This window comes from Ursus americanus, chromosome 28 (assembly GCF_024610735.1).
Source record: "Ursus americanus isolate L20-20 chromosome 28, mUrsAme1.1.p, whole genome shotgun sequence".
Classification (NCBI taxonomy): Eukaryota; Metazoa; Chordata; class Mammalia; order Carnivora; family Ursidae; genus Ursus; species Ursus americanus.
The window spans coordinates 18,676,216-18,701,482 of NC_142154.1; the positions used below are offsets into that span (position 1 = coordinate 18,676,216).

At 49.0% G+C, this 25,267-nt stretch overlaps 1 protein-coding gene across 2 annotated transcripts in view; it reads right to left on the reverse strand.

Annotated features, from left to right (window-relative positions):
- Nucleotides 1-25,180, reverse strand: part of PCSK6 (proprotein convertase subtilisin/kexin type 6) — a 183,120-nt gene extending 157,940 nt beyond the window's left edge. For both annotated transcript variants that reach the window (XM_045795376.2, XM_045795374.2), the window contains exon 1: nucleotides 24,878-25,180. In XM_045795376.2, coding sequence (XP_045651332.1) covers nucleotides 24,878-25,165 — 288 coding nt within the window. In that variant the 5' untranslated portion in view covers nucleotides 25,166-25,180. The remainder of the gene's footprint in view (nucleotides 1-24,877) is intronic.
- Nucleotides 25,181-25,267: the final 87 nt, after the last annotated feature.

Here is a 25,267-nt window from a genome sequence, read left to right on the forward strand (position 1 = left end):
GACCTCATATCATAAAGATATAACAGATATATCAAACAGATTTATATATTAAATAACATTTTAGTCAAATTTCTGGCAGAGCTTTTGTTTGGTTTGTGGAACTTGTCAAATTGACTCAAAGTTAATATGGAAGGGCCAAGAATAGCCTAGATGCTCCTGAAAAAGAATAATACTTGCTCTACAAGATATCAAGCCTTATTATAAAGCTACGTACTAAAGTTTCTGAGGCAATGCGTCAGAGACAGAAACATTGGAACAGAAAAGAGAGATAAAAACCCATGCAAATACACAACTTGATTTATCATGGAACATCAATGGTGAAAGGAAGGACTTATCACCTGATGATGCTGGGAAATTCCTATGGGGAAAAAATTAAATTCCTACTTTTCATCAATCACAAAAACAAATTTGAGCTAGATTAAATACTTAAGTGTGATAAAAATAAAACTTTAAGAAGAACATATGGAAGTGAGCCAGATAGCTCTATTTGCCCCTCGAAATCTACTTTTCAACTTCCTCCACCTGGCTCTCTGCCCCAGGAATACGGACTACATCAGCGGGTTCCTTTGCCCTCTGGCTGCAGGTTGAGTTTGGTAATGAACTACCCTGGGAAGAGATTAAAGGGAGGGCAGAGGAGAGTGAAGGTGTCCTATTTACTCCCCTGACCCTCCGCACAGGGTTAATTCAGGCTACTTGTATCTCTCCCTGAAGGCCACTGGTCTTCTTAGGGCACCCTGTCAATACAGTTTCTCCTACTCTTTTCATTCTTTTGGGGCCATGGTATAGAAAAAACTCTCCTATTAATAGTCCCCGGTAGTTTTTTGGAACAATGCCCACACCTCCGAAAAAGGTTAATCTACCTAGTAACCCTCCTCAAAGTACCCTAATTTGGGCGTGTTCTACCTTTCTTGTTGAGACCCTGACAGATAAACACATTGTTACTAGAAGTGGTCTTAAGATAGATCCTCAAAATTGGACTCTGGGATTGGGTTGTGTATATATTCTGAGAGCACTGGATCACCTTGCCAAGGGCAGGGGTGTGTGTGTGTGTGAATAAAGATAATCCACAGCATTCGGATTATATGCAAAACCAGAGCATTCTTGATTACACATAATGATACATGGGAATGAAATATAGGAGGAGGGTGAGGCACTGGGAGAACAGGGGGTGTGGCAACGGCAACCTGCAAAGGTTATAAGGTCAGGTAGATTCTGCATGTGGCCCTATGGAGCATATATAGGGGAAAAGAGAAATAAGCTAAAAACAATCAATTAAGAACATAGAGAACCAGGGGGCCCCTGTGGTAGCCCCAGAGTGCGATTTTAAGGTTCCAGAGTCAAAAAGCTGTTGAAATGCTAGACAGTCCTAGGTTTCTTATAATTAGGAAGGATGGGGAAGAAGTGAGCCCATCAGACCCAGGCAGACACGGGCTCCAACAGAGAACTCTGACCTCTTTTGTCTGCATAAACAACCCTCATGCCACATGTGAGGGACAAGACCTCTGTGAAAAAGCCTTCCAATGGCTGTTACAGGGCCACTGCCTTTCTTCCTCGTGACCCAGCCCACATCCCTCACTGCCCAGGCCCATAAAATGAGTTGGATCCTAGAGATCCAGCATCTGCTTTGGGAGGAGAGAGCTAGCGTGCCCTTCAGGAGCCTGGAATATGAGTAAGAGTAAATTCGATGAACGTGCAAGGAAGGGGGATGAATGTAAATAGCCCAGATCTGGACAAATTTGAGGAATGGGTGCTTTCCCCACCATGAGAGAATGTCATGTGTAACTCAAATACCTAGGAGGTATTTACCATCTACAAGACTGGCTAGTCAACATTAAGAATGATCAAAAACCAATAGCTGGTAAGGCCGGCCTGCTGGAACTTCCTGATCCCTGTAGAGCAGTGGCTCTCTAAGCTCTAGCAAGCACTGAATTCTCTGGAGGACTTGTTAAGCCCCCATTTCTGGACCCACCCCCGGAGTATCTAAGGAAGTAGGCATGTAGTAGGGCCCAAGAATTGGCATCTCTAACATGGTGCTAAATGATGCTGCCACTGGTGGTGAGGTGGGAATCAGGAGAATGGGAATGTTGGAGGGACGTGTTATGTGAAATCTCCTAAACTACCCCTACCAACAGTCCCTTCACCAACAAGTTCAGCAGATTCCTGGGCAAGGCGCAGCGGCATCCCCAAAGAGCCCTGTGGTGTCTGCCATTTCCAGCCTGCGGATGACCAAGGGATGCTCCAATGGCCCTGGGTTCCTTCCCTACTATCAATGGGAATCCTAAGAGGTAGAGGCCAGTGGTGGGTACAACTGACAGAGGCAAGGAGGGTGGGATGCAATGATGAGCATAACTGATATGCTAAGAGAGGAGATAAGATGAAAATATCTAAAAGGCTCCATTATAATTAGAGAAAGTAGAAAAGTTGCAGGGAGGGGGGAGGACAAATGCAAACAGAAAACATGGTAGATATTAACTTAATGATGCCAACAATCACTTTAACTGTGAATGGTCTAAATATACCAATTAAAAGAGAATGGAAGAATAGATGGAAAAAACAACAGCTTTTGTGCTGCAAAGGGCACCAGCAAGAAAGTGAAAAGACAATCCACGGAATGGGAGAAAATATTTGCAAATCACATATTTGATAAGGGACTTGCATTTAGAATAGATAATAATAAAAGACAAACCAATTATAAGTGGGCAAAGGATCTGAACAGACAGTTCTCTAACGAAGAGATACAAAAGGCCAACAAGCACATGAAAAGATGCTCAACAACATTAGCCATCAGGGAAATGCAAACCAAAACCACGATGAGCACTGAGATGGGTACAATAAAAAAAGACATAATAACAAGTGTTCATGAGAATGGGAAGAAATCGGGCCCCTCGTATACTGCTGATGAGACTGTAAAATGGTGGAGCCATTTTGGAAAACAGCCTGGCAGTTTCTCAATAGGTCAAACACTGAGTTATCATGACTCAGCAATTCCACTCCCAGCTATAAACCCAGAGGAGTAAAAACATACATCCACGCAAAAATTTGTGCATGAATGTTCATAGCAGCATAATTCATAATGGCCAAAAAAGTGGAAACAACCTCAATGTCCATCACTTGATAGACAGACAATGCATCCATATACTGGTACATCCATACTGTGGAATATGATTTGGAAATAAAAAGAATGAAGTACTGATACATGTTGCAAAATGAATGAGCCTTGAAAACACACTAAGTGGAAGAAACCAGACCACCTATTGTGTGATTCCTTTATATGAAATGTCCAGAACAGGCAAATATATAGAGACAGAACGTAGGTTAGTAGTTGTCTGGGGCTGGGGGTGTGGGGCGGAATGGGGAATGACTGGTAATGTGTATGGGGTTTCTACCCATGGTGATGAAATGCTCTAAAAGGGATTGCAGTGATGGTTGCACAACTCTGTGAATATATTAAAAACCATTGGATTGTATATTTTAAATAGGTAAATCATATGGTATGTGAATTACAACTTAATAAAACTATTATAAAAAGAGAAAAGATTGATAATACAATTACATAAAAGTTAACTCGATTTAATCAGAAGACATCTACACAAGTTTTTTTTTAAACATTCACAAACTGGAAAATGCTTTCCTACACTTGTAACAGACAAAGGTTGGTATCCACAATATATAAACCCAGTCATCCCAATTCTAGGCAAGTATCCAAGAGTCTGGTATAGGCGCACCCAAGGTCATGTACAAGATTATTCTTAGCAACAATGTTCTTAATAAAAATCACAAACATTCACTGCCAGGAGAATGGACAGATACATTATGATTGTTGGCCAATGAATATTGTGTAGTAGTGAGAATAAATGAACCACAGTTAAACAGTGTAGCTACAATGTGGCTGAGCCTTAAAAACATGACGTTAAGGGAGAAAAAAACCAAGTCCTAGACCACGTGCCCTGTTACATCATTTTTATAGAGCTCAAAAAACAAAACTGAGCCATGCATTGTCTAAGTGTATCTACACTCGCGATGCACACACCATTTGGACAGCGGTTACCCTGTGGAGCTGGATGGGTGGTGGCAAGGTGGAGTTAAATTAATTACACAAGGAGGCCATTAGACTGAGGTGGCTCTAATTCCTTAGAGCCTACATAAGCAAACCAAAACCTAAGCCTGTAAATGCCTCAAGGCTAAGAAATCAAAACCCAAGGACAGCCAATCTCAAACAGCCAGCAAGGCTTTCCAGCCGAGGCAACCACTTCGACTACAGCCAATCAAGTCATTTCCTTGCTTTGTTTTGGCATCTTCTCTCTTGTTCCTATCAATAGGGCACTCCTAACCACTTCCAGCTTAGCGCAGCAAAATTCAAGAAGATTTTTGCTCAAAGGAATTCTTAAAATTTTTAATATGCCTCAGTTAATCTTCTAGCAGTCGTAAGATAGGAGAGAAATATATAAGTAACATTGATGACTGTCTAGTTTCTGGACTGGGTGGTGGCCTCCTAAGTGCTATTATTATGCTCTTTATAACCAACACACACAGGAACTGTTTTCTATGTATCAAATAACATGTTTTAAAGATAATGAAGTAGAAATACATGTGTTGTCAGCTCTGGTTCTGCTGTGACTAATCTAAGGAACTCACTTAACTTCTATGTGCCTCAGTTTCCTTACCTGCCACCCGGGGGGCAGGAAGAGGTACCTGCTTTGTGGGGTGGCTATAAGGAGCAAATGAGAATTTCTGGCCCAGTAAGAGTTTACCATCCTTGTCATTGTCAGTATCATTATCCGTATCATCACCACGACCCTCCCCATCCTGATCGCCATTATTACCCTCTTCGTTCTCCTCACCCCCCCTTCACTCTTTTCCCTCGGAAAGTGGAAGTGATCCCCCACTGCCCAGTCCTCCAGTATCACCTGCTAGATAATTCACCACATTCTCCTGGTATATGGTTATTGGTACAGGCATCTCCCTTGCTAGAGAGCAAGGGACGGGACCAGCTGGCTTGTCTTGGTCCACTCTGCATTCCCCACGGCAGCTGGGTCAGGGCTTGCTCCTCACTGAATTGCTGCTTCATCTCAGCAAAATTCAGAGGTAATTTCTCTCTTGTGATAACACAAGGCTCTCCCTTCCTCTTCTCCTTCCAGATCATCCATAAGATAGTGGGACCCTACTACAGTCATTGTGATGCGTGGTTGGCTGATCCTGCCTCTGTTTTCAACAATTTCTCCACTACCCATGCCTTCCAGAGAGATTGTAGAATCTAAAATCCTGATTTCTCGACTCTCTTGCAGCTAGCAGGGCCACAGGCATAGTTCTGACCCATGAGATGTCAGCACAAGTCGCTGGGGAAGGGGACCCCTCCTGAACAAAAAGGGAAAGACCATCACTCTTCGACCTTTTGCCCCCCAACCCTACCTGGAACTTGGACATGAGGCGTGAAGGTGCCCCAACCACCATGGTCACAAAGGCAGAGCCCTCCTGCTGAGTGTGGCCGAGTAGACAAAGACTACACAGCGCCAGGCACAGCGCCAGGCACAGCGCCAACCCTGGAGGGCCCGTTTCCAGACCTGCTGTGTGAAAGAAAGGACCCTGGCCACCATCTTCTGGATTTGCATCTGAATGCATTCCTTGTGACCATCTGATAATGCCCTGAAATTGGTGGCACAGGGTGTATTACTCCCCAGTAGCATGCAAACTATCTGCTCTCAGAAGGGGAGTTTATAGATTACTGGTTAAATTAGATTACAGCAATTTGATCATTCCAAATTTCAGCTCTCACATCATAAGGCAGGCTGTGACTCCAAGCCTCTACAAGTCCCTGGCGTTCCACAGTGCCTCCAAAATCTAATACGGAACCAACCCAGGCAAAATGTGGGGGAGAGGGCTGAAGGGGGTTCTCAGAAATGGGGGTGGCCACCCCCCCCCAGGGCCTGGACCGGTGGTCCCAGTGTGGATGGTGTGAGTTGTCACGCTGGAGCGCCTACAGTGTCCGTTTCGGAAGGAGGCCCACTTTGCATCTGCACTGATAACGACGGACCCCACCCAGTTACATGGAGGCTTAAGTCTACACCGCGATCCAAAAGCCAGATGAGAGCGCTATTTGAGTAATGATCATTACAATCATACTTTACAGAATGAATATATGACTTGACATCCAGAGACATTAAGTGACTCGCCAACTGTTGACCAATTTGTAGACAAAAGTGTTGGAATTCGAATCTGCCTCTTCTAATTCCTAAGTCTGTATTTTTGCCACTGGCTCTGTCTGGAAGAGCTACCAGATCAAAATAGCCCTATAAAATGAAAAACACGCATGTCTTCATGCATCATGGGGAAATTTGGTTATTATGGGGGAGGGGGGAGCAAGAGAAGAAAAAAACAACCCATCTCCTGCCTCCTTGTTCCCAGAGTCCCATTATGCCTCTGGCTCATTTAATTAGGAGAGGCAGTGTTCTGTGCAATCCATCCTGAGTGATGCCCAGGCTAAGAAAAGTTTGGAAAAATGCATAAAAAATCCAGCATCTCCAGGCACCCAGTTCTCCTTTGGAAATGAACGTGGACATGTGTCCGCTGTAATTAATAGGCAAATGTGCATTGGGAGAGCTGCTCCAGGCCCTCTTTGGACTATTCCTTCATAAGCTTTATGTGGCTCCCAGATGCCCACGTAGGCTAACTGACATGGAAAGTTGCGTTTAATCCAAAGTCTTATTTTATTTATCCTCAAGAGAGGATCATTAATTAATTCCAAGCAAAAGGGCCCTCTTTTGCATCAGTGGTGGTGGGCACAAGCCCAGCTGAGCGTGCCAGGAGCTGAGGAGGGCACCTTCCACGTGCTGTGGGCTGCAGGGGCTCCAGGCCAGGCACCTCCCTGGGAGCGAGCCCATGAGCACGGCCTGCAGCCCGGAATGTCCTGGCTTTGTAAACTATGGTTCATTGGCTCTTTCTTTTTTTTTCTTAAGATTTTATTTACTTATTTGAGAGAGTGAGATCACAAGCAGAGAGGAGGGGTAGAGGGAGAGGCAGACTCCCCGCTGAGCAGGGAGCCCAATGCAGGACTTGATCCCAGGACCCCGGGATCATGACCTGAGCCAAAGGCAGATGTTTAACCAACAGAGCCACCCAAGCGCCCCTCATTGGCTCTTTCTTAGCTTGGCTTAACTTCTGCCCTTCCCATCCTAAACTTTTCCCATCAGTGCATCTTCTCCCCCAAAAAAGATGAAAGGTTAAAAGAAGCGCCCTATTTGCAACCTTCTCCAGGTCACCTTTTACTAGCTCTGCCTCCAATGCCTGACATTGAAAGGACATATTATTTCCCTCCCTTTTGGTATTAATAATCACCATGATGATAATATTATTAGCATTAATATGCACTGAGTGTCTGCTTCGGGCCTGGAGTTGTTCCAAGCGTTTGATTGTCGGAGATGCTAACTTCCACTTTTTCAGTAGAAATTGCCGTGGCACAGAGAGGTTGAGTTACTGGCACCTTCTATTCTGTCTTAATGCATTAGATTTTCATCTTAGAGGGTAGTTCTGTTGCTTTCCCTTTTGAGTGTGTGTTTTTCAACTCCTTGCTTTAAGGAATCCTCATTCATTCATCAATCCGTTCATTTGAAACTGCTTGTTTGATTTCAGCCTAATATATGTGGCCGCTTACTTTGTGTCTTGTCCTATTAATGTGTTATCATGGGAATCAAAAATCTCCCATTTTATATGCAGGAAATAAGGCGCAGGCAAATTATCACTATTTACATATTTTATCATATTTGATACATTTTATTTTGCCAACTCCTCTTAACGCATATTAAGTATTTAATTAGTTTTATTTCCTTTTGCAACAATGACATTTTATTTATTTGTCTCTATAATGTAATTAGTGTAATCTCTGTCTTTGTTTTCCCCTTGAGTCAGTTTAACACTTTCTCCTTTTCATTATGAAATATTTTTATGTTTCCTTCCAAGTCCTCTCCTCATCAAGTCCTTCTTTTAATTCACTTTCCCTGTACCGTGTGCTTGAAGATGATTTTATTTCAGAAAAATGTCACATCTTCCTCTCGGTACTGAGACTCTTCTCATTTTACCATTGTTCCCTATTTTAGCTTAACGTCCTTTCATTCCTATTATGTGTTACGTGTTCCAAGTTTTATATCCCTCTGGCATTCATTTTAATAGAATTAGGAGAATCTATAAATAAAAGCAGCTTCTTAGAATAATGCTTTCATTCTTCTCCTGCTCTCTCCCTACCCCCACTCCTCACACGTGCCCTAAATTTACCAGGAGCTTCCTCTAACAGAGGTTCTCCTGAAACAGAACCCAATGGCTGTGTCTCTGCTGCACCTGGTCCGGGACAAGTCCTGGGGAGCACAGGGGCCAGGGGCCAGCTCTGGACACCCATCCATGAGGACTCTGTACGCAACGGCTGCTAACTCCCGCTCTTCTGTTCGACAACACGAGGGAGGCTGAAAATTCTACATAAAGTCAATAATTCAAATCCCGGAACTAGAAAAACACTGCAGAGCAAGACGAGAAGATAATTAGCAGGCAAGCAACCCAGATGACCATGGCCGTGCCAGGGGTATCTGCTGTGGGCTTATCTTTCCTCTGCAGGAAGGTCCTTAAACTGCAGGACTCCACTCATTTACATTTACTGGGATGCTTCTCCCCAGGGCTGAATCCTTCTGTCCCTGTAAAACGAACAAGCTAGGAGTTCAGGGAGCCACAGTAATCCTTGCAGATGCCTATGCCTCCCCCCTCCCCCAAGTCACATTCCATGGGGCTTTCTTTGATGACCTCCTTTGCCCCGTTAAATCTCTAGGCTTTTAATCCTCATCCCCAAACACAAATTTTAAGTATGTCTCCAAGGACAGATTTCTCCCAAATCCAACCTATCCCACCACTACCCTAGGAATCTTTTTCTCCCAACATTTGCTTCTACAATTTTTCAAGCATAGAGCAGAGGAGAAAGAATTGTACAGCAAACACCCACATACACAGCACCTTGATTCTGTCATTAACGTAATTACTGCAATTACTCTATCACATTTCTCTTCATCTATCCATGTCTCTCTCTCCATCCATCCATCCGTCTTCTGGTGCGTTCCAAAGTAAATTGCAGTATCAGTATACTTCTCTCCTAAAGACTTCAACATACACATCATTACGGAGGGTTCAATATTTGCTTATGGTTTTCCTCTTTGAAGTAAAAGTGACATATGATGAAATGAACAAACGCTCATTGTACATTTGTTGAGTTTTGCTAAATGTTTATACCTATGTAACTCAGAGCCCTAGCAAGATATACAACTTGGCCAGCACCCCAGAAAGCTTCCCCATGCACCTTCCCAGACCATCTCCACCCTACAGGTTAGTTTTTTATTCCATTACAGATGGGTTTTGCCTGTTCTAGGACTTCCTGTAAATGGAATCAGATCGCTCTTTGGTGCACGGTTTCTTTTACTCTGTATTATGTCTATGAGCTTGTCCCTGCTGCTTGTCTGCTCCTCTTTCTTGCTGAGTAAAGAGGGCCCAGTACATGAATATGTCACATTTATTTATCCATTCTCCTACTGATGGACCTAAAGATCTTAAAAAATTATGGCAAACAAGCTGAATGTTCCAGGGAACCTCATAATCCTCTGGGGGGAAAAAGCCCAACAGACACAGCACCTCGGATTACGGAGAAACTTTGGACAGGGGGACAGGCAGACCAGGGACACGCTTGGGTCAATGGAAGCACCTGCTGGTGTGATGTTCTTACCAAAGCACCATGACCCGCCAGGAAAGCCACAGCAACGGCTCCTCCTGGCCACAGGAAGGCCTGGCCGTAGCAGTCAACACACTGTCCACTGCTATGGAAAGCAGATGTAGAAATCAAACTGGGCTCAACTAAGGAACCTCCCCAAAAAGACCTCAGGACAAGGACACACCATTTGAGATGGACCTGTCAGGTTTAGCAAGATGGCTGCTCCCACCCAGTGGCACCCATCATCCCTATGATCTTTGAGCATCACCTTTGTGCCCACCGCGCCAGCAGAAACACAGCCCTGTCTTAAGACTTGCAATTCCATTCATGCAAGCTGACCACACGATTCAAATAAAATCTAGACACCGAGGGGAGAAAAGTGGTGGCGAGTGCACACACAGGTTCCCCCGGGGCTTGGGGGGGAGAAAGATCTCTTGGTGGCAGCACCTGGTTACTGAAAGGCTCCCCCAAGGAGGTCAGTGTGCAGGAGCAATGCAGGGAGGATGCTGAGTGGCTGCCAGCAGGAAGACGAACCCAGGCTGGCATAGCCATGGGCACAGACCAAGTACAAAGCCCTGTAAGTGACTAACTTCAGGAAAGGAACCAAGTGCTGGAAAGTAAAACCAACCTTCAGGAACGCAAACAAATTGGCTTGAAGACAGGCTTTTCTGCAGTTTGAGGGCAGCCACTGAACTTCTGACACGAGAAGAAAATAGAACCATATCCAGCGCTCTCCGTGAATGAATATCAAAAGGGAAAAGCAGAAAGATTCTCCTAGTTAGGCTTTGGATAGGTACCTATCTAGAATAGGAGCGCCTTTAAGACACGGCTCACCGTTACGTGGGTGCCCCCCCCCCCCCCAGCCACAAGAGCCTTATAAAGACAGTTAGAGGCTTCTAGAGTTAGGATTTCTGTCTACCTCTGGGCGGTTGTCTGGATTTAAAGACTAGTATGAGAAGGAATCAGTTTGGTTTCACAATGTTCCTGGTGTGGCCAGATATCAGAGGAAACTAGAAAACCACATTCCTTGCAAAAGTAAATCCCACCCACCCCCACTTCCTCACCCCCGGCCCCCGGCCCCGCAAAAATAATCCTAGAAAGTACGAACAAGTTCATTTTGTATGAGAACACGAAACTGTAGGAACAGAACACATTCACTCTCACAAATGAGCTTTTGCATCTTGCACTAAAAAAAAAGGGGGGGAGGTGTGAGGGTCTTGAATTGGCAAAGTCGTGGTACATAAACTTGTTTAAGCCACTGAAACAAATCCTGCTTCTTGTTCATGGCTAATAGTGTCATATTCCTGCAAATGAGAAATTAAGCAACGTGTGTTAAAAAGACTGTTAATGAGCTCAGTCGTGAACAGTTACTTTGATAGCAGGATAGAAATAAGGTTTCTTTTCTTTTTTACAGAAATTAGCTTTATCAAGAAGAAACACACATAAGGGGATTTTTTTGTTTGTTTGTTTGTTTGTTTGTTCAAGCTTTAAAAAACAGCAGAAGATCAAGATGTGTGTTAGACCGAGGGCCATGATGGCCAGAAGCAGACTTATTTCTCCGTGCTCAAGTCTGTCCTCAGACGGACACACATTTCTAAATAAACTCCGCCTGGAACAAGGAGGCAAGGATCCAGGTACGTGGGGTCTAATAGCAACAAAACCACACGCCTCTGCTTGTGACCGTCCTAGAGGACACGTGGCAAGCTAAATCTGGCGCTGAGGCACACAGCACCGGAGGCGAACAGCCTGGCGCATCTCTGCAACTCGCTACCTTGCACGGGGCCAGGCTTGGAGCCAGCACCCAATAAATGCTGCTCGATAAAAGAAGTGGCGAATGGATTCCTCTGCCCTTTGAAGGCATCAGAGTGCTTGCTGAGCTCTTGCTATGCCCCCCTCCCCGTTTTTTTCTCTCCTTATCCTTACCGTGCTGGTTAGTGTCCCTTCTCTGCCTTGCCCGGTGCCCTTCCAGCAACCCCACCTGCGCCACACTTCCGGAGCGTCTGGGGGCTGAGCCAGACTGAGCCTGCCTCCTGGGCAGTGGCAGCTCAGCTCCTAACAACAGGGGTTCACTAGCCTGTTTTCTCCCTTGGTCCCTTCAGTTTAAGGTGAGTAGTGCCCCCCCCCCCCACCGTGGCTGCTGGTCTCCAGGTGCCTCAACACCTTTTGTTGGTTCCCGGATCCCCATTCACACCTCGATGACTAGCCCCTTATGAGACTCTCTACTAAGCCAACCGAGGTGAGCTGTTTTCCAACAGGATGCAAATTGATGCGCTTGGTCAGGACCCACCTGTAAAAACACCACTCCTTGTTTGTCCCTCTGTAAAAATGCAGCGAGCCCTCCCGAGGTGTGGCTCAAAGCCTTCCCTGAACTTTCCAGGTGAAAAGCAGCTCTACTCTCTATTATCCTAAAGCATCTGGCTCCCGTCTCTCCATTTATTTCACTATTCCTCATTCAAGTGCCTGTCTGTCGTAGGTAAGGATCCCGACTGAACAAATTATAATCATTGAATTACACCAAGTGACGAGCCCAAAGCCTTGCAAACAAATGGAATTTCAGGTTTTACTTCCGAAAACAAGGAAGCAAAACCCTCTGAACAGTGTTCAAAAGGAAAGTGACAGAGGGGAGAAATATCTGCAATGTATTTACAAACAGGAGATTAATACCCACACTATAGAGACAGCACCCACAAATCATTAAGATAAAAGAAAAATAACCCAATTGAAAAATGGGCAAAGAATGCAAATAAGCAATTCAGAGGAGAATTAAAATGACTAATAACTTTATGAAAAGGCATTTAACTTTAACAGGAATCAGAAGAAAGCAAATTAAAACAACCATGAGTTCTCATTTCCACCTGGAGGAACTGGCAAATACTACGACAATTGATCATCTCCACCCAAGATGCTGAGGACGCACCCCCCCACCCTGTGCACTGCTGGGGGCGGGGTTGGTTGGCGCCGCCCGCCTGGAGAGGCACCTGCCAATGTCTAACACCACATAACACGCAGACGCACTTTGCCTTGGCAGTTCCCCAATCTCTGGAGCCACATCATCTCGGCTCAAATCTTGACTTCCATGATGTGTAACCATGGACGAGTTTCTTAACCTCTCTGTGCCTTGGTTTCTTCATCTGTAAGATGGGGATAATGACAGCACCTATTTCATAGGGTTTCTAAGATTAAATAAGTCAATACCAGGAAAACACTTGGAAAATTACCTGGCACATAAAAAGGGCCAGATAGGTGTCCGTGATCAGTACTTATTGTTCTAACTATTATTTGGGTTTGTTATTATATGCCATACAGAAATTTTCATACGTGGGCGCAGAGAGGCATGAATAAGGATGGTCACCACAATGTTGTTTATAATACCAAAAACAGAACAAAACAAAACTGGAGGCGAATCAATGAATGTTAATAGGTTAATGATGTAACAATGTCACACTGGTAAAATAGCTTAAAACTCTTTTGAAATAATGGAGTAGATCTCTGCGTACTAGAGTGAAAAGCTTTCCAGGATCTATGGTTAGGCTTAAGAAAAGTTAGGTGCAGAAAAACACGTTTATCATGATTCCATTAATATAAAACAATAAAACTTTCACATATACGTGTGTTTCTGAAACATTCATATGCGAAAGCGTGGTGGCATCTGGGGGAAGAAGGGAATTGGAGATGGGACAAGGGGAAGACTTTGGGGTTTTGCTCTTTACACATCTGCACTGCCTGAATCCTTCACAATGGGAGACTATGTAATACACATGTGACTAAAATAAGAAGAAAGTGTTCAATAAAAACCTTGTGAGTTGAACAAATGGTATCGAGTCCTGGGCCCTCTGCAAGGCCAGTGAGGTGGGATGGGGGGACACGGGGAAATGTGATGGGCTGCTGTATCCGGGGTGCCAGGCACGTCAGTGGGAGATGAGGTGGTGGCAGAACCCCTTCTGCCTCCCTGCACGGTGCTCACATTCCAGACCCGACTCTCCAATGAGTTGCAAAGAATCCACTGACTTAAAATGTGAGGGGAAAGATGAAGTACGTACGGGCCAGCTCAGCAGCCATTAAAAATTACACCATGGAGGGGGTGCCTGGGTGGCTCAGTTGGTTAGGTGTCTGACTGGCTCAGGTCATGATCTCAAGGCGCTGGGATTGAGCCCTGAATCGGGCTCCCTGCTCAGCACGGAGTCTATGTCTCCCTCTCCCTCTGCCCCTCACCCCTGCTCGTGTTCCCTCTCTCAAATAAATAAAATCTAAAAAAAATATATTCTACCATAGAGTAAGTAACTCTAGGCTTGGGAGGTGCAAGGTGCCAAACTGTACACTCCCATTTGTAGAAGACATTCATGGATGTGTGAGTGTGTGTGCACACACACATACACATATGTGCACATTCATATACAGATATATGCATGCACACATGTGCTTGCACACACACGTGCATACATGCACACACACACACGTGCATATATGCAGTTTAAAAACAAAAATAATGAAAGGACATGGTCCAAAACATTAGTGGTGATTATTTTTGGGTGGAAGGATTATAAATGATTTTTGGAGTTCTCTTTGTTCTTTTTCATGTTTTCCAAATATTCTACCTACATGTACTCCTCTTATATAATACCAAGAAATTTTAAGTAATGACACAATTTTATAACTGGGCTGTGTCACCCTCTGCGTATCCTTGGGCCCTCATTAAGCCCCTTCTTTCCTCATGGGGTTCCAGCTTTCTTGTCAGAGATCTGATTCCACAGTGTTCCACTCTCCTCCCGGGGTGGGAAACACATGAGTCTCTGGTAGGTTGCAGGGACGGTGTCCAAGGACAGTTCTCTGCCCTTGAGACTCCTGGACTCCAGAGTCAAGAATGCTATGGGCAGCCTTCACTCCTGCAGAGATAAACGTTTGAAGTGAAGCCCCGGCCCAGAGACCTGATGAGAAGGGAGGGTCCTTCCTGATGGGACTGCGCAGACACCTCCCCAGGGCACCCCTTCTAGCTCAGCGCTCCATCTGCCTGCACTTACGTGTTGGAGAGCCCCCACCTCAAGGTCTGTGGCCAGCTCAGGTGCCGCCGGCTCTCGGCAGCCTTTCCTAGCATGGACACGGGCACTGTCTGTGAGCAAGGCCCGGAATCGAAGTGGTCCAAGTTGAAAGCCTTGCTCTGAAATTTGCTAAAGCTGCAGTAAGTCACTCAATCAGCTCGGAGCCTCCGTTGGCTTATCTGGGCCATTCCTAGGGCGTTGGGGTGACGATCAGAGCAGCGCTTCCTCATCAGTAGGGTCCATAACGTAGGAGTTGGCCGGTGGTAGTCGTGCTGGGGGTGCTGGAACACAGTGACTCCGTTATAACCCTCCTAATGAAACACAGCCACCAGGTGTATCTGGGAGGTGGTGTGGGGGCCATGAGTGGGACAAGGGCCTGCGGATGCAGAGATGAACAAAGATGAGGACCACGGGGCGCTCCCATGCTGTGTCTGCGCATGTGGTAGGTGGCAGGGGTCCAGCTGAGACCCTCCGTGGAGCTCTGAGAGCACAGTGCTCAGGCCTGTCAGGCAGCAGACGGGTCAGGAAACACCACTTTGACTAATTCTGAAGAGCGGCGTTCTCCAGGTGGACCATACCGGGAGTGGGCCCCCAGGTTAGAAAGACTGCAACAAATAGCAGGTGCAAAAGAAAAAGTATAGGGGAAGTTTCCAGAATGGCAAAGGAGTGGCTGGAGCACTTGGCAATAGGGAAGGGTTCTGGGTCGAGGCCAGAGTGGACAGGGCTGTGGCCAGTGGATGCGTCCCAGTTTCCAGCTCGGAGGACAGAGGATGAGAAAGGGCGAGCCTTCTCCTGGCCAGGGAAACTGCGGGCCCATCCCTGACAAGAGGGTGGCCCCACCTGCCCCTCTGTCCACCCTCTCAGACAGACTGCCCACCCTGGAGAGTCTGACAAGATCACCGGTGTGGACTCACTCCCCGCCCTCCTGGGCAACAAGGAGGTTCTGGTTGAATGAACACAGGAGATCATGTCTGAGAGGTGTCGACACAAGGGTTTGAAACAAAGGGGAGAGCGTCTGGAAATCAAGGGCCCTTCCAAAACCCCGCCTGCCTCCGTGGGACACAGATTATCTACCCCTGTGGCAAATGCAGTCTGGCATGTGGGAGCCTGAGCCAGTTGGGCTGTTTCTTCCCACTGAGAAGTCGGATTCACCCAACAAGGACTCTGTAAGTGACTGATGTCAGCCAGTGACAGCAGTTCAAAGGCCTCAAGGAGGGGTAGGAAGCCGAAGCTGCCGGCCACTTTCTAGCCCTGATTCTGCGAGCAGGTCGTATGCTGTTGGGGGGGGGGGGGCATGGGGCCAGAGGCTGTTGGGCCCTGCAGGGAGCATGGTTAGTCTGCACCCAAGCAACCAAAGGAGAGACAATGAGACTGTTTCTTCCTCTCAGCAGTGGTACCGTCTTGACACTAAGGGCATTGATGGGCTGGTTACCATGGGAACCTGAGCTGCCGAGCCCATCCCGTGGAGCATGAGGCTGCCTTCCAACGGCTGATGGGTATTCATCCCTGTTCTTCCCCGCGCGGGACAGAGGGCCTTGTGCCTGTCGCCGGGTCTTCAAAATCCTCCAACAGCAGAGGCGCCAAGACATTGGGAAGATCTGGGATCGGATGGGATGACAGGCCCCGTCGGGTCTGCAGCAGCCATGGTGGGCTCCAGGCCATGGCTGGGCCTTGCTCCCCTTGCCGCTGACCTGACCTGGAAGCAAACTAGAGCATTGCACAGAGGGTCGTCCCAGGGCACAAACACAAGCTCAAACCCGGGAGCGGCCCGTTTGCTGGGTGACTCCAAAAAGAAAAGGATTAAACTTTAAAAAGTGTGGGTGGCGATGGCTCAGCCAACTGATGTGGAGACGTAGGAGGCGACCTTGCTCCTTCACCAGCGCTCACCACCTCCTCCACCGAGAGGTTCTTGCGAGGCAGAAGCCACATCTCTTATCTCTGAGGGGCCGGCACCAATGACAGCACGCAGCAAACTCTGAGTAAATGAGGGCATGTGCTCTGGCCGCCCTGAGTGACCCCTCCGCCATCAGAGAACGGCAGGGGCGGAACTGATCTTTGACCGCAGCCTGGAGGACCGGCTGCGGATTGACTTACCGGGAAGCCCAGAGCCCAGGGGCAGAAACAGACAAGCCAGCAGGCGATGTCAGGACGACGGGGCTGGGGAAATCGGGCAGGCCTGCAGATGGCTAGGAAGGACGAGGGGCTAACCAGGGGGTGGGAAAGCCATCCTAGGTAGAAAGAACGTGTAAGGAAGCCTGAATGGAAGCAGGAGCATGAAGTGGTTCGGCAGAACTGGAGCTGCGGGCAGGGCAGAAAGAGGCCGTGTAGCAGGACAGCGGGGGAGAGGTAACAGAGACCCCAGCCTGTGCTGGGCAACAGTGGCAGGAAGGCAGTGGGCCTGAGAGCCATCCAGGAGACCCATGAGACAGGCCAAGATACAGATCAGACGGGAGGCATAGGGGGAGGGGGGGAGGGGGGGGAGGGGGTGGGGAAGGCAGCCTCGAGCTCAGACGCCAGGGTAGATGATCCCTTCTGTGGCCAGGGACCACACAGCGAGGAGAAGGTCTGCAGCAAGGGGTGATCAGTCCGGTTGATAAGGTGCAGAGCTTAAGCAATTACGTGTAGCCTGCATCCTAAAGGACCGAAGGGGCTGGGGCGTTTTCTTATTTCCCTCCAAAACGGAGAGGTGTTTCATTTTCTTTTTTTTTTTTTTAATTTATTTATATGAGAGACAGAGGGCATGAGTGGGGGGAGGGGCAGAGGAAGAGGGAGAAGCAGACTCCCCACTGAGCAGGGAGCCCGATGTGGGGCTCGATTACAGGACCCTGGGATCATGACCTGAGCCAAAGGCAGACGCTTCCCCAACTGAGCCACCCAGGCGCCCGGGGAGATATAAGTTTCAATACTGATGAGAAGGAGCAAGGCCCAACTATTCTGGGTAGAACAATGCAGACATGCAGCACTGTAGGGGTGTGTGTGTGTGTGTGTGTGTGTGTGTGTGTGTGTGTGTGAACCAGGTGGAAAGAAGGAGAAACAGTGGCGAGTGGGGTCCACATATGCTCTTTGTCAATGGCAGCAAAGAACTGAAAGGCTTTCTGGCCTGGTGGCTTATCCTTATACGAGAAACAGGGAGGAGGGCCATCTGTCATCACAGTGGAAGGCAGTCAGAGAGGATGGGCTTGGGCCCTGGCCGGTCAGTCACCGGTTTGTGACCTGCACAAGTCAGAACCTAACTGGACCTGAGCTCTCTTCATGGTTCAACAGGCCTGGTGACACTTCTCTCTGCCGTGTTGGTGCAAGGCTCCATGAGCGAGAACACCCAACACAAGAAACATTGGCTTGGGCACCATCACGTGCCTGGGCCTGGTCACTGCCAAGGCCAAGCCACGGTCCGAGAGCCAGAAGGGAGAGAGAGGCAGTCACGATAAATATCACTCAGAAGCCATCCGCGTGCTGGGGTCTGGGAGAAGGAGGGGGAGACACGCCAGCCACGTGGCCTGGGCTGTGGAAGATCAGAGGAACTACGTTTTAGAGGCAAAGTCTGAGCAGAGGCTCAGAGACTCAAAAGAGACGAGGATGTTCCCCAGTGTGTGAACCGTCTTTTGTGGCCCTGTTTGTGAACCTCGAGGTTCTTCTCCGATGGGGCTCTCCACCCCGTGCACTGCTGTTTCTCATGTTCGTCCTGGGCTTCTGCCTAGAGAAACCCAAACTCTTCCAGGCAACCAGTCAGCTGAGCCGTCCCCTCTGGCCTGATTCTGAGTCTCCTCCTGGCCACCTGGCTCCATGCACGGTCACTCAGCCCCAGGAACCTCTCCACCACAGCCCCGGGGACTTACGAGGGCAGGCCACTCAACTAAACCCTGTCCACTGAAAACTGTCACCATCTGAAGAAAGATGTCAAATGCCAGCGTATGAGGCCACAAGCTTCGTAACCCCAGTCTCGTCGGTACCCACCCACCTCACACCCAGAAACTCTCCCGTTCTGCTCCCAGGGCCAGTTGTGCGCGTGGCTCTTGGCTCAGAGCGTACATGTAAGACAGCCTCAGACCGAAAATCAAAACCAGATAACTAGGTCACAGGTGACTGCTCTTCCGGGCCTCCCCTTGTCCACCTCAAGCTCCCAACACTCGGGTCGAAACGAATCCTGGCCCATTATTTTAACACCTGGCTAAAGCTTCCGCTTGTGTTTTTTACCCTAAGAGCAAGCCGTCTGCAGCATGCCAGTGCTCCTCTGTTGACAAGCGAAGTATGCAGGCCCACCTGAAATTCTGGGCCAGGTACGTCCCTCTCGGTAGCTATTTTAAGCAAAACTATTTAAGGCAAGTTCAAAATCATTTAAGGCTCTTAGATCTTTTAGGGGCCCTGGCAGCCCGCCTGACTTTTTATGTTCAGACTCAGAACCAACAAATTAGCTCAATACCCCAGGCAAAGCAAAAATGCAAGGGAAAGTATGGTGTCTAAGCGCCACTTTTAAGATAAACATCACTTCCAAAAGCTACAGATGCTGAGATGTCGTGATTTGGTTTGTGAGAATTTCTTACTGCCATTCTTTTCACATGGACAACGTGTCTGTTCTTGGGAGTCATCAGTGTCGAAGGCTGCAACGTACCTAGGTTAGGTGAGACCCGTGTGGGCCCCAAGATGCTTTGAAGGACAGAGAAGCCTGGGAGGAGAACAGGGTTCCAGCGCTCTGGGTGTGGCTCCGTCCAAACAGCCCTGTGATCCCAGCCAGGCCTGCCGGTTCCCCAGGTCACCAACTGCTTGACAAGCAGACAGGCCCTGTGCAGGGGGTTTAAAGCAGGGGCTTCTCGCCCCAGGCCCACAGGCACCTGTGTGCCCACAGACAGGCTTCGGATGATCCAGGAACACCAGGACGTGTGCATATCATGTGCATTTTTCTTTTCTTTTTTTCCCCTCGCACATGTCACATGTATCTACGTATACGTGTGTGTATGTATGTAGCTGTACATGTGTGTGTGCCGGCATACATGCACTCGTGTACGTGTCACCACATAAATTTTGTCACCCTATAAATTTTGATAGAAGAGCACAGAATGCTTAGACACATTTTGTACATCATTTGCATGTTACATACACCCATGTACCTATCTATGTAAATTACGAATTAGAACACTGCAGAGAGTTTCTTCCTTCCTCTGCCAGCGCCTTCCCCCTCCCTCCCTTCTTAGAGGCTGCTACCAACCTGAACTTGATGTGGATGCCGCCTACATGTGTAAGCGTTCATAAATAATATAGAATCACTTAGTGTGTTGTTTTTAAAGTTTACATAAATCCTACCGCACTGAGCATCTGCAACGTGCCTTTTCACTCGCCATCATTTTTGCGATTTATCTATGTAGATACCTATCTGGTTAATGCCTTTCTAACTACCATCTAGCATTCCATCAGTGACCATTTTGACTTCATTCTCCATTCTTCTACTCACGGATATTTAGGCTGTGTTTCCCTTCATTTACAAAATGCTTCTGGGACAGCACTCTGCAAGGCTCCTTGTGCCCTTGTGCCAGATCTCTCTAGTGGAAGTCCAGAGGTAAAGGCGCTGGTACAATTCCACCTCACTGCCAAGGGCCCAACTGCTCTCCGAGGTAGTTCTACTGATTTCCACTTCGACCAGCAGCACTGGGCAGCTCCGTGGTTCCACATCCTGCCAACGCTTGATACAAGCCCTTCTCCACGTCTGCCAATCCGATGGCGTGAAGCGGGCTCTCTCGTTGCTGCCTCGGGCTGTGTTGTCCCCATAACTCCCAGGGAGGCTGAGTGGCTTTTCTCAAGTTTCCTGGCCACTTGACATCCCTCTCCCAGCTTCTTCCCCCTCCCTCCTCAGAGGCTTCCCCTTCTTCCTCAAGTTCAGGCTACCTGAATTTGAGCTGGATGCTTCACACGGGGCTTTGACTCTCCTATGCACGCACTTCTCCATTATTCTACCTGGCATTTCTCTTTTCCTTACTGATTTATTTGATTGCTTTTTATTTTATTATTTTTAAGATTTTATTTATTTATTTGAGAGTGAGAGAGAGTGAGTGAGAGAGAGAGCACAAGCTGGAGGGGGGAGGAGAGGGATAAACAGACACCCCCCCCCAGCAGGGAGCCCAATGCGGGGCTCAATACCAGGACCCTGGGATCATGACCTGAGCCAAAGGCAGGACGCTTCACCAACTGAGCCACTCAGGTGCCCTGATTTGTAGCTTTTTAGATAATCTGTGCACTAACCTGTGTGTTATATGCCACAGATACTTATTCTAGTCTATTATGTGCTTTTAAATTCTGTTATGATGTGTTTGTTATATAGAATCTTCATGGATCTATCTCTCCCTTTATTGGTTCTTTTCGTGTCTTGTTTAAGAAATCCTTTCCTGTCACAACATCATAAAGGTATTCCACTCCGGTTATTTCTAGCTGGAATTTATTGCTGGGTAGTGTGAGGTGAGGTCAGGATCCGATTGTTTTCCCGAGTCAATCCTCTCGGCGCCGTTGATTGAAATGCCCATCCCCTCCTATCCATCTGTAACACTTCTGTTCGCACGTACGAGTTCCCACACCTGCCCGGGTTTAAGTCAAATCCATTGTTTGGAGGGGACCATCCCCGGGGCCAATGTCCGACTGTCCTGATCACCCCAGCTTCATGGGAAATTTTGCTCTCTGGCAGAGCACATCCCTCCTTTTCCTCCCTTCTCAGAGTCATCTCAGGCATTCTGGGAACTTACTCTTCCATGTGAATTTTAGAATACGTTTGTGTGATTTCATATCCCATATAAAACCCTGTTGGCATGTCAACTAAATTACATTGAATTTAGAGATTAATGGGGGGGGGCATGTGATAATCAGCCCTCCCATCCATGCACATGACTTATCCCTCCATTATTCAGGCCTTTTCTTCAATACATCTTTCAAATATTTTATAATCTGCTGGTAAGTTTCACATTTTTTTCAAAAGTGTATTCCTAGGTATCTAACGGCTTTTATTCTACAGTGTATTATCATTTCTTTTATCTTCTCAGATGCTGCTCTTGGATAGGCTGCTACTGTCGATCAAGCACCCTTCTCAGTTCTATGACTACTTATAATAGTCTCTAGGTTCTCTTGGATTATTCACGTAGTTATGCCATCTGTCAATAATGACATTTGATTCTTCCAAACTCTCCCTTCTTCCTTCCTTCTTTCTTCTTCCTTTCTTTCTTTTCCTTCTGTCCTTCCTTTATTCTTTTCTTTTTTCTTTCTTTCTTTCTTTCTTTCTTTCTTTCTTTCTTTCTTTCTTTCTTTCTTTCTTTCACATTGTGGTGCATTATCTGGGACTCAAGAATCATGATGAATAAAGGAGTAAAAAAGGAGGTTAAGTTTGTCTGGTTCCTAAAGATGCATATTTTTCAAAGGAGAAGATCCAGAGTCATGATCAATCTGAAAGGCTTCCATGCTCAAGAAAGGTGAATCACCACCCATCTCTACTTTTGCACCATGTTAAATACATGGAATGGGGTTGTTAGTTGCGTGAAAGGGAGTAACACATTTGAGCCAGAAGTTAGAGCATCGCAAAGACCCACGAGAAAAGCAGGGCCGTAAGTCAGGGCAGGTACTGGGCATAACACTAAATGCCCAGTAAGGGTTTGGGGAAAGAGTCACACAAAAGACACTGAGACCAGAGAACGTCGCAGGAGACAAAGAGCAGGGAGCATAATTGTGAGAGGCGACACGCACTGTGTAGACACGAACAGCTTCCATGCCTTGCTTCCCCTCAGTCGCCTTATCCATAAATCAAAGCTAATAATATCTACAACTTATTTATGAGTCACAAATTCTCCTGGCTGAAAAAGGCAAATAAGGTTTTTAAAGAGTTCTTATTTAGCAGGTAGAGGGTGGAATGCTCCAGGCCGTTTCCACATTAGCAGTTCACTTGGGGGAGGGAGGGAGAAAAGCTGGTTTTGGAATAAAGAGTAATAGGCTCTCCTTGAGTAATCTCTCACACACGCCTCTGAGACTGGCCGGATCCCCAACCAACTAATCCCCTCCATTTGCAAAGGTCTCCAGAGGGGCACCCCCACCCCCAGCACCCTGCTTCCCAAGCCGAGCGACCAGGCTACGTGCAGTCCACCCTGGCTGCAATGGACAGGGCTGGGGAGACATTGAGTGACTCCCCCAGAATGTCCCAGGTCGGGGCAGGTACATACCTGAAGGAACCTTCCCCACAGGCAAAATGAGAACAGCAGACTTTGCGTATGAAATTCAACTCGGGCGAGTCTGACAGAAGTTGTTTCAAAGCCCTGGCATTTTTGATTCTGGTGGACAGGAACTGTGAGGGGGAATCACTGTGTGTGCCGCTCACGGCAATGTCCGGGAGCCTCACAGCTCAACTTCAGGTCCCCCCTGCTCCTTTAATTATAGGAGCCAGAAACCCAGGCACTTTGTAATTTACCAGGCAGCTTAAGAGTCACTTTTAGCTGAAGACAAATGGCCAGGCCACCTGGGCAGAGCAGTGAAGTGTAGCAGGAGCTGGGGCCCCAAGCAATGAATGGGGATGGAACCCTGAGGACCACCTTCCTCGGTCTGAACCATCAGCCAGCGAGACTGAGGAACCACAGGCAGAAACAAAGCCAGTGCTGCCAAAAGGCAAACACTTCAATCACAGGATGTTTGAAGATACCTGAGCAGTCAATAGAGATAGATAGATCTAGATACACAAAAGATAGGATACCGTGCTCCCAGACACACTCAGACCTGCCGTGTGAAGTACAGGGCAAGCAGCAGAATCTGCTTTTCCAGAAGGCCGCCCATTTCACATTAGCAGCGTCTGTGCGGGACTTAAGACGCAGAAGAAATGTCATTTACATTAGGGCCACACCACACTTTGCTGGCTTCCATCACAGATAATGATGAAACTAAATTTAACACCGCCTGGCACCAGAGTTTGAGTTACGAGCTGGCACTTCCCTGTCTTTTCACTCGATCCTCAAAGTGTATAGTTTGTAGGAGGTTGGCTAACTGCACCAAAAGGTCCCCTGGTGGGACAGCACATTTCAGTCCCTGCAGCCCCTCCACCACCGGCCATAAATCAACCCCTTGCCCCACGGCCACTCTGGTGGCCGTGGGGCAAGGAAAAGGGATATGCCTAGGTGGTCCTTTGGAGTTATGCCACCTTTGGGCCCAGGGCTTGTCCTCTCCTGCTAACCCAGTAATAGCGACAGCGACAGCCCAGGCCGTGGGAGGACTCTGGGCTCACTGACCAGGGTCAAGCCCTGGCCCCGGGTTTTGCTGCCAGCCAACACTGGATCTTCCCAACAACTGCAGCCAGTACACAATGACACCGCCCCTACAGATGAAGAGGATGGGGAAGTGACTTGCCTAAGGTCCTACAGCTAGTATGGGGAAAGCTGCTATTGGAACAGCGACAGAAGCCTACAAACAAAGCAAATTCCAGGGGCCTGGAGGAGTTTGCAACGCAGGACCCCCCCCCCTTCCCCCAGCCCCCTGCCGAGTCCTGAGCTGCCGGTAAAGCCTCTGACGGCTGCTTCCAGGCTCCGGCACCGGCCGCCCTCCCTCCCCTCCGGGAGCCGCGGACGCCGCCGAGAGAGCACGGGACACCAAGACTCTGGGCCATGCGCCTGTCACCGCCGAGCCGCGGCGGGACGCCCTGGCGCGCGCTCAGGGTCTCGAGCCCCGCGCCGCCCGTCGAGGGCAGCGGGGTCGGCGTGGCGGAGCCAGGGCTCCGCGGCCAGTGAGAGCCTGGTGGACACTGAGGACAGCGCCCGCGGACAGAGCGCGGCGCCCGCGACTGGTTCCCTCTCCCGCCCCGCCGGGCAGGTGCCCGCGCCCGGCCCCTCGGCCCGCGGAACTGCACCCCCGGGCTCGCCAGGCCTGCGTGGGCGCCCCTGCGGGCCACCCGGTGGGCCCCGCCGAGCGTCCCGGGCGCCGCGTCCCCCGGCGACTCCCTGCAGGGCGCGCCGGCCGCCCCCCGACCGCTAGGGGCGAGCCGTTCGGGACCCTTGCCCAGCACGCGCGGCCGCGGCGGCGCCGGGAGCCGGAAGGAGGCGCCCCCTCGCGCCGTGCCCACCGGCGGCCGGGAAAGTTTTGGGCGCGCGGGACCGGCCGCACTCACCTGGCCCAAGTTGAGGTAGCCGTGCGCCGCGGCCACGCGGTCCGCCGCGGCCGGGCCGCCCAGCACTTGCACTGCCCAGTGGTTGGTGTAGACGGGGCGCGGCGGCGGCGGCGGCGCGGAGCAGGCGGCGGGCAGCGCGAGCAGCAGCAGCCAGCGCCAGGGGCGCGGCGCGAGCGGCCGGAGCCCGGGCCCGCCGGCGCCCCCCGCGTCCGCGTCCGCGGCGGCGGCGGCGGCGACTGCCCGGGGCGGCGGCCGGGGCCCGGGCGCAGGCGGCGCGCGCGGAGGCATGGCAGCGGCAGGCTCGCGCGGCGCCCGAGCGGCGAGTGCGCCGGGGGGTGGGGTGCCGCCTTTTAAAGCCTCTCCGCGGCGGGGAAGCGCCGCCGCCGCCGC